The sequence below is a fragment of the Apteryx mantelli genome, chromosome 3, assembly GCF_036417845.1.
Source record: "Apteryx mantelli isolate bAptMan1 chromosome 3, bAptMan1.hap1, whole genome shotgun sequence".
Lineage (NCBI taxonomy): Eukaryota > Metazoa > Chordata > Aves > Apterygiformes > Apterygidae > Apteryx > Apteryx mantelli.
The window spans coordinates 71,281,590-71,291,328 of record NC_089980.1 but is presented as its reverse complement, the minus strand read 5'-3'; the positions used below and the strand labels follow the sequence as shown (position 1 = coordinate 71,291,328).

At 45.6% G+C, this 9,739-nt stretch overlaps 1 protein-coding gene across 2 annotated transcripts in view; it reads left to right on the top strand.

Moving 5' to 3' along the window:
* The first annotated feature begins 1,011 nt into the window (after window positions 1-1,011).
* Window positions 1,012-9,739, top strand: part of PHACTR2 (phosphatase and actin regulator 2) — a 97,187-nt gene continuing 88,459 nt past the window's right edge. Inside the window, exon 1 of one of the 2 annotated variants that reach the window (XM_067293622.1) lies at window positions 1,012-1,211. In XM_067293622.1, the coding sequence (XP_067149723.1) occupies window positions 1,169-1,211 (43 nt within the window). In that variant the 5' untranslated portion in view covers window positions 1,012-1,168. The remainder of the gene's footprint in view (window positions 1,212-9,739) is intronic. The other variant, XM_067293623.1, reaches the window with a different exon arrangement.

The window sequence follows — 9,739 nt, the reverse complement described above, 5'->3', positions numbered from 1 at the left end:
ACACTTACTGTTTATTCTAGTACAGAGTCGCCACTGCTTAGATTACTATTATACATTACATACAAAATGGCTTTTTTTCCTTTTGCCCTTGTCCCAGGCAAGATCTCTCCCCCTCTCCCCCTGTTTATTTATTATCCAGTTGATAAAAATTATGTCCCTTTTTGTCACTTGTTACAGTGAAGTGTCTTCTGGTTGCTAGCTGCTTAGACTATGAACCAGTTCTTCTTCTTTCTTTTGAAATTAAAAATGATTCTATTTCTTGATTATGCACTTGTGAGAGAGGCAAGGGTCAGGCACTTTGACTGGCCACGACGCCGTGAGCTGCTCTGTCCAGGCATTCCCTTTCCACCTGTGCGGGTAGCTAAGTCTTGAAAACTGCTCCCAGCCGTAAACCTCCCCTAAGGAGGGTGATGGGACCATCCCCTGCAGCTGTTACATGTTTTTCCTTGTAGCTTCAAAGAGGGGTGAGGTGGAAATTAAAACTTTTTACGTCTCGACCAACTTTTTGGGTCTCAGAGAGCCGAGGGGCAGGATCTAGGCATGGATTTGAGGATTTTAGAAGTCCGAGAAGGCTTCCTAATTAAGTGCTGTTTTTCCCAGTGTCCGTATAATTAAGTTAAGAAAAGAGAGAGAGGGAGAGAAAAGAAAGGGCTTTTACAAGCCTCCCCGTGACCCTGCCCACCTGCAGCGCGAGGGCCGGCGCGGATAAGAGCCGCGGGCACGGGGCCGAGTGCTCCCCCGTCCCGGAGCCGCCGCGCTGGGGGAGGCGGCCGGCGGGCTGCCAGCAGCGGCCCCCGCCGCGGCGGGACGCAGCCCGGGGCCGGGCCGGGCCGGGCCAGGCCAGGCCAGGCCGGGCGGCGCCCCGGGGCGGGCCCTGCCGCCGCCCTGCCGCCGCCCTGCCGCCGCCCTGCCGCCGCCCTGCCGCCGCCCTGCCGCCGCCCTGCCGCCGCCGCGGGCCCCGCGCCGACCTCTGCCCGCCCGCGGCGTGGCGGCATGACAGGCAGCCGCCGGGCCGCAGCCGCCGCCCCCCGCCAGCCGGCGGGAGGCGCGGCGGGGACCGCGGCCGCGGCGAAAAGTGACATGGCCCCCCGGAAACAGCCGCGGCGGAGACTGCGTGCCCGGAGGGCCGAGCGGGCTGCGTGAGCGCGGGCCGCCTCTCGGCGACGGGATGGGCCAGACCTCGGTCTCCACGCTGCCCGAGCCGGCCGGCGGTGAGTAGGGGCGGCGGCGGGGCAGCGCTGCGGGGAGGGGGGGGGCTCTGCCGGCGGGACGGGGAGCGGCTGGGGGGCGGCGGCGGCGGCGGGGCCGGCCCGAGCCCCCCGGGGGGCAGTTAGGCGGGTGGCGGAGCAGCCGTCGCCGTTGCGCTCCCCAGCCCGGGCAGCGCGGGGGGGCAGCACGGCGGCTCTCTCCTTGCTCGCCCTCCGCTCGGCGGGCGAGGGGCGCCGGCCGTTAGCGGCGCTCCCTGACGGCCGCCCGGGGGGGGAGCACGGGTGTGATGGCGGCGCGGCGCCCTTCCCCGCCCGCCGCCCTCCTCGCCCCCCGAGCCCGCGGGCTCCTTCTCCCCCTTCATAAATAAATAAGAGCGAGAGAAGGGGGGGGGGGGGGTAAGGCGAAGGAAGGAAGGAAGGAAAGGGCCTCCGGCACCTCGCCCGGCAGGGCGGCTAGTAACCCGCCCATCTGGTTGCTTTTGGCTCCGGCACATTTTTATGTGTAAGCAGACTATTGAAAATAAATAAATAGCATGTGAATGGAACTTTTAATAAGGCAGTTCTAGTTGTTTGCGAATTAACTCTTTGAAGGTAGTGCGAAGTACTTGGTGTTTTGAGTTAGAGGCACTTTGGGATAACTCAGTGTGTTTTAGTTGCTGAAAAACAGATTGGGTCTCTTCTCTCAATAATAGGATGTAGGATCTAAATTAATTCCAGCGAAGTCTGCAGTTTCCTAGAAAAATGCCACTGCGCTCCTGTTTTTTTGTTTTTTTTTTTTCCTCTTTTCCTCAAAGCATATTTCTCTTGCGTTCTTTAAAAAAGTCCTGTTGTAGGCTTGAACTCTTCATACTCTGAACTTTATTCTTAATTTGCTGCTTACTATTGTTGTGGGAATGTTTTGCCAGATGGGAGACCGTGCAACAAACTTTTCCGCCCTTAGGTTATTCATGGGGATACAGAGAAATAGTTTTTGTAGTAACACCTCCATTTTCAGAAGAATTCCATTATGTTATAAATGGTACAACTTTCCAATTGTACCACCCCAGCAAAAATACTCGGTCATTTCTTCTCCTGCCCAACATTATATGAAAGAAATTTGGTCATTTCTAATAAACTTTGCCATTGCGTTGAAGCTCTCACCCAGCAGCCAACACATTATAATTAATTCAAGGTAGCTATTAGTAAACAGATGTAAGGAAACAGACGTAACAGTTTAACAAAAACTTTAAACTTCCTGTACAAAAGTGTCCAAATGTTAAGTGTGAAAGTGTATTCTGAGTGTGTTTTGGTTGGGAGGGGACCCTACCTTGAAAGAGGATAGCTGTGGTGCCGGTGTTATCTCCACAGAATGCTAATGGGCAGTAATAGGGCTGGATTTACAGTTTTAACTAAAAGAGGAAAAAAGTCACCCTTGTTCTCCCTTAATTGAAAATCCTTTCCTTAAGGAGCAATAAGGGACGGCTGTCTGAAGATGTAAGTTATGGTACTGCTACCTCGATGTTGCAAATAAATTGTAGTTGTCACTGTTTTAACTGATAAGCACAACAATTCCTAGTCATCCTCAGGACAATACGCTTGTCATGAGACACTGATACAGCTTTCGGAAGGCTTCACAGAACAGCAATCCCACTGCAGTTTCAGCCTCACTGAAAATGTTGTGAGAGTATATCCTCAATGAGAAACCACTGGGGCAGGTACTTCTATGGGTGGTACAGATTCATTTATTTTCTCTAGCTTGTTGTGCAGGTAGTTTGGGAGGCCCAGTCTAGTTGTGATTAGGGCAGTGGGATGACTTTCATTGGTTTCGATGTAGACCGATTGTCCCTTAGGCAAGTAGTCCTAATATCTTCATTGATTTTGATGTGCCAGCCAACTACAAGCCATTTAAGTCTTTGACAGCTGCTAGAGATTAGAGTTGGAGGAGATCCCTGTCTTGTACATGCAGGGGCTACAAATCTGTTTTAGTGCTGAGGAATCAATAGTGCATTCAGATCCCTTGCCAGCCAAATGAAAGCAGCTGTGAGAAGTTACTTTCCTGTTACTTCCATCTTTTTTCCCTAAATATGCTAGCGTTTAAGGGTCCTGATCCTGCTCTCTGATTCTCTAATGTGAGCTCATGTGGCCATGCAGAGCTCAGAGTCTAGCTTATGGTTACAGAAGAGGGCAATAATAGTAAATCACAGTGGGGCCTTTGGACTAATAAGGTGAAATTGTTCTGATGTAGAGAACTAAAATAAAAGATTTTCCCTGAAAGTCAGAGTGTTAAAATAAATACAATATACTATGTAATATAACACTCGGTATGGATGCAATCCAATGTCCTGCATTTTTTTAAGATTTATTTTAAATGAAAGCTTTTACCCTTGGAAAGGGAAATATATACTGAAGTACTTAAACAGACCAAGGTCCTGATGCACTTTCCCCTTGGGTTAACTGTTAGATTGAGGCCTAAACATAAAACTTAAAGTCTTTCTCAACTTAATGAATATATATGCACCCCAACCAGTTCCTATACAGAGAGGAAGAATCCGATTTGCATGCCCATATGTCTTCCAAAACCTCATCTTCCGGGAGTCCCCCATCTTTTTTAAACAATGCTTTCTCACTACAGTTTGGCATCAGAATTGGGTGGGAGGGTGTTTAAATATTTTTTGGACACCAAACTTAATACAAAGAATGTCTTAACTTCTTGTGATCCTATGTTAGCAAAGTGCTATTGAGTAAAATACTTGCATTTTGGTCCTTCTGACTTGGGAATGTTTCCTAGGGGCGTATTCTAACTTTATCTTGAATTTAGAGGACTGGCTGGATTGCAGCCAGCCTGACAATTTATGGTTTTTCTCATTCATTGTATTTTGTTTCTGTCTTTTTGCTCTTGTACGTTTCCAGTGTCTGTCTTCCCTTCAGTTAGTTAATCTCTGCTCTGTTTCTGTTCTTACTTAATTTGATTCTTATACTCTGTCTCTTACCCAGGACTTGTTCGGAGTTACAGTAGTATCAGTGTCAGGACTTTAAGCACTACCCATAATGATGATCTACTAGTGGACAGCAAAGCAGGTCTTGGCTGTCTGTGAACACCTAACAGGCAATCTTTTGCAGTCTTCTCTTCCTCAGTTCCTGTTTTTTAGTTGTATTTGAGGGCATTTTCCAAAGCTTGTTTGTTATTTGTCATGCTCTGCTAAAGTGAACAAACAGGAAGATTGGCCACTTATAGCAAGAGGGGCTTGGAAAGACTGTGTAGACAGTATAGGTATGTGGAAAATGACAAATGCATGCTGTCCTTCCTAATCTTCCTTCCTCTTGTGTGATCTTCTCAGGCCTGGCAGCACTTGACAGAAGTGCTCTCTGCCCTTCAGTGGCTGAGGTTCAGCACTTTTCAGGGTTATCGGCTATCATGTGCAAAGATACCACTTCTGCTTTCTGATCAACAGCTTACCAAAAGATAGAGTCACGACATGAAAAGAGACTCTTCTCCCCATCCCTCGCTTTGCATTTGTTTTTGGATGGTTTGGTACCAGCCACAGTACAGGGAAACAGGCTAGTCCTCAAGGGGAAGCATGATGGGAAGGTAACACTTAAAAACAGACCTAGTTAGGTGATGAAGGGTTTTTGTCATTTCTGAATAGTGATGGTTTGTTGAAAATAAAACTTTTGGTAAAAATGCACTTACTAGTGTTACTAGGAAGAGGTCTGTTAGTTCAGCATGGAGTCAGTGGAGCACAGCAGGGAGCATGAGGAGGGCAAAGCGCAAGCTGTAGAGGGAAGATCTAGAGAACCTCTTGCCCTGATGGTCCAGGTACTCAGCTGGCCCAACCTTAGACTGGGGTCAGATCCGTGTTCTGATCTGCAGAGAGCTGGGAATGTAATCCCAGAACCTGTTTACTCTGAGATGGGTGAGAGTTTCTTTAATCTTAAACATTTTCAGAAACAGAGCAAAAATTGTCAGGTTTGGATTTCATCTTACTGTAGACCAGAAGTGTCCTGTCCCCCTCCCCTGCACTCCAAGGAGATGGAAATGTGCATGGACAGCATAGGAAAACCATTTCCCACTCAGCTCACCCCATGAGATGAAAGCAGTACTAGTAGGATCCTGTTGTTTGTTGACCTTGGCACTCAGTGAAGTGATTATCATAGGTCAAAAGTTAACGTGTTTCTCAGACTGCTTTTTTTTAATCTCTTGGCATTATGGGACTTCCTGTTAATTGACAAGCAAACAGCATCTTCTCCTGTGTCCGTGCAGAGGAATTGTAACTGCCTTAACTGGGCAACCTTATTTTAATTTTGGAATGAAATGGAAAGCTGATGTTTGTTTCAGCTGTGCTAGGTGTCAGTAAGGAAGCTAATAATTGGTCATTAGTACAGCAATTTCAGGACTTGTCTACGAAGAGAAGTTATTCCAGTAGTGTTATTCAGTGATGGCTCCTTCTGAGCCATACTGACAGTGCTATTCTGAACAAGAACTACTGGTCCTGTGGAATATGACTTGGAGATGCTCAGCAGTAGCCTTAAATTCATACCCTGACTCAGTCCATGGTGAATGTGAAAGTGCAGACAAACCCCTGCAAGTGATAGTTCTTAGTGAGGAAAAAATAAAACTGATTCTGTTTCTCCAGCTTCTATTCCTTTCAAAAGTGGAAGAACTGTGACATTATTGCACTTTGCAGCAGGGCATCTCGGAGCACTTACAGCTACACTGAGCTACTCACAACACATCCGTTAGCCAGTCATTCCAGTTATCTGTGCATCTTAAAGAGGGGGAAGCCGAGATAACTGAGTTGAAATGTCAAATCCCATTTGATACCTAGTCCTAAATGGCTTGCCCACAGTCGCAAAGGAAGTCCCTGGCAGAGTTGGAAAAAGCCCTCAAGTGTGTTGACTCCCAGGTTTGCACCCTAAGTGCTAGTCTTGAAGAACCAATTTTCCAGTCTCAGTGGTTTCTCTCAAATCCTAACACAGAGGTTCTTGCCATAATTAAAATTGCATTTCTTTTTTGGGGACCTAGTGTCCCCAAAAGAAATGTGCTGGAATCCCTCCTTAACAATATCTGTATTGAATTGGATCGAACTGAAGGCTGGCTTAGCCCAATATCTTGTCTCTGACAATAGCCAGCAAAGGGTGCCTTGAGAAGGATGTAACAGGATAGGCATGTTGTGGTATTCCCCTAGACTATCCTCCCAGCATCCAAATTTGCACTTTAGGGGCTTTACCAGCCTGGAGCTCTTTCCTGTTAACTGCCCACTATACTTTTTAGAGAGAGAGATCGCACAAGCGAGAGAGACAAACAAACAGCCAAAGCAAGCCTTCTGGTAAGAACTGTCAATCCATAAATTCAGACTTTAGTGAGCCCACAGGGAAAGGAAAATTTAGAGTGGGAGACCTCTCACTGAAAGTACTTTATTGCAAGCCAGAAGATTTTAGCTCAAGCATTTTGTTCAGCTGCTGCCTTTTTACTTGCATATGGAGAGAATGAGTTTCTGGGATAAATGAAACATAATCCAGTAGTCTTTAGATGTTGAACCAGAATCACTAAGCAAATGGGATTTATGTATAGATCAGTGTGTATCAGGTAACGCAGTGTGCTTTTCAGAGAAGCAGGAGAACCTTTTGCATGTGATTGTCATATATTGTACAGTGACATGCCACATGCTTCAAGTTTGCACCTATGCCCCTGATTCCCAGCTCAGGATTTTATAATATTAGCAGCTACAGTCTTAGGTACTGAATGTTTTCTGGTAAGGAGAGAGAATGTTTTGTACTGCCATGGTGTGTGTGTGTCTGTGTTTTTTTTTTTTTTAAGTATGTGTAGCTTTTTTGTTACTGTTTTTGAAAACAAACAGACAACCCCCCCCTATAATTTACAGCATAGATGCCTGGAGTTTGAGATAAGGTATCTGCACTGGCTTGGATATGATGAGGTCACAAATGACTACAACACAAGGTTTTTATCATCAATTCTGATAATGTACCCTGATATACATATTCTGCAAAATGGATTACAGCTATCCAGGCCTGTAAGTCCACATAGTACAATATGGACTTTGCTGGTTTGTTTTAAATGTTGACTAGTCATGTGGGTGTGGTGGCATGTCTTGGTTAACACAGCAGTACAAGTCTCTTGTCTAGAAGAGACGGAACTTGTAGCCTCAGAGCCTTAAGGGACATGTAGCGTGTTGAAGGTTTCTAGAGCCTGCGATAAGACAGAAGCATGTTCTGGAGTCAGTCAGGAGCCTGTGGGACAAAGGTCGGGTTCTGACTCTTGAGAAGAAATCTGAAGGTCTGTAGAGGGCTTTAATGCTGCAGAAAGGTGTAATTCTGAATGGAATTAGTTAAAGGGTAAAAATGTGATTTTGGTCATGGGAGCTGGAGGTGGACAGGTAAATTCACTTGGTGCTGCATGTAAAATTCAAGCATAATCCTGAGTCCTCACAACATGTAGTTTTTAGCAACGGACCCTTCTAACTGGGATGGAACTTGTAATCTGGGTATGTGGATCAGTGGAAACTTTCATGTGATCACAGCTTGCTTCCTTTCTCACTAGACTGAGATTTCCAGCCACGCCTGCAAAGTCACGCCACTGTACGCTCATAGCGCTGCTAGGCTGCTGCTTCCCTTTTGTTCTGAATTGCAGTGTTTGACATCTGAGGAATGACGTTATATGATGTTCGGTTTAAAAACAAAAATAGAACCGTCTCTGAAACACTGTCTCTTTGGCTTCAGCTATATGTTGCACTTCAAGCACACATGAATTTTTCTTGTGCTTACTTCTGCTTTCTGTAGTCACAGAAGAGAGCCAGTAACGTTAAGATATTTATTCCTTGTACAAATGGCAGCTTAATCTTCCTATATAGTTATTTTTGCCAGTTTCAAATTGATTGATGGCTCTGAGGCTGAACCCTCATAACACTGCACTGGGAATCTTTTTTTTTTTTCCCTCCTCTTCATGCTTTTGTAAAATTATGGAAGAGTTATAAGTACAATGTAGAGAGAACTCTGTTTTCAGTTTCTGCTAAATTAACGCCCAACCCTTTTTCACTTTCAGTCTTGAGCATGGGAAACCCACTGCTCATCTTACCAGTGTTGTCAGATGGGGCTAAAATTCTGGCAGCCCCAAAATTTGGACTAATTCAGTGGGTGTTTTGGATGCCCACTTAAAGGCACAGAAAGCCCGTATTTTCAGGCAGAATGGATAGCTGCAAATTCATCTGCAACTAGTAGGCACTGCAAGGCTCAGACACTTTGAAATGTTGGTCCTTGTGTGTCTCAAGCTGAAATTCCAACAGTAAGAGCAAATACTGAAAATGTAGGTCTCTGCACCCAAAACTGTTCTTATTTGTGCTGTCAGTGGAGATCAAAGTGTGATCCTGTGAAGATAACAGACTGTAGGGAAAAAAAAATTGTATATATACTTAAAAAAAAAAAAGTGTTTATAAGTTTTGTTGCTCATGGATGCTGCCATATAATCTGTGATCTTTCAGAGAAAACCACTGCGCTGGATGCCCTAACAGTTAGTATTAGTTGATGCAGACCACACTCAGCTGCAGGAACAAATCGCTGCAGAGGAGGCTGCAATCTGAGCCTTCACTAAGGTGCATGGTGGAGAGCAGAGATCTTGTAAGGACATGGAGGACCAGCCACGCCAAAGGAACTACATATGAACACGGGAACATGAATATGAAAAATGAAGGGCTAAGGTTCAGTAGATCCCAGCTCAATGTCTTGCCTCCTCTTGCTCTGAGGTTGCTTCAAGGATGACTGAATATTCCTTATTTTGTTGCTTTCTTACCCCTGGTGGTATATATGACCTTTCATTTCAGGCATGTTGACTGAGATGCCTTTGTGCCCTTTATTTGGTAGTCACTAATTGCTTGCTTGCAGTGTTAATCATCAGCATCCTCATCTGCTACAATTAGAATGAGACCTGGGCTCTAGGAAGTCAGCGCTGGCGGGGCTGCAAAGTTCAGTGAGTTGTCCCGGTTGATGTAGAGTTGTGTTATCAGATGACCTCCCCAATACTTCCCTCAGATGAAAAGGTCACAGGAAATCTCATTTCCTCCTGAGCCCCCTGTGCTGAGCCCCACTGACAACCAAGTTTACTCCTGAGCTGCACTCAGTGGCCCAGCCACCCCTTGGATCAGTTGTCCTTCCTTCCTAAGCCCTCTTCCTCAACTTTTTTTTATTACTCTGGGATAATAATGCCTTGTTCTTATGTGGTGTTTTTCATTATAGATGTCCAAACACTTTGCAACCCTTATTATAATATCCCCATTATTTAAATGGGAAAACTGAGCACGAGGAGGCAGAAGACTTGCTTGTGGTTACTCAGTGGGTCTAAGACACAATCGGGACCAAAACATAAATCTCCTGAGTCCTCATCAGTATTTGACCCGTATTACAGTGCTGCCTACTACAAGTGGAAAAGACTTGGACATTTATATATTTCTTTGTTTTCCCCTACTTAAAGTTTTCCTTTATTCATTTTGGACGCCCATGCTTTTCTATATTTAAAAAATGAAGAAATGCTAATGTATTCC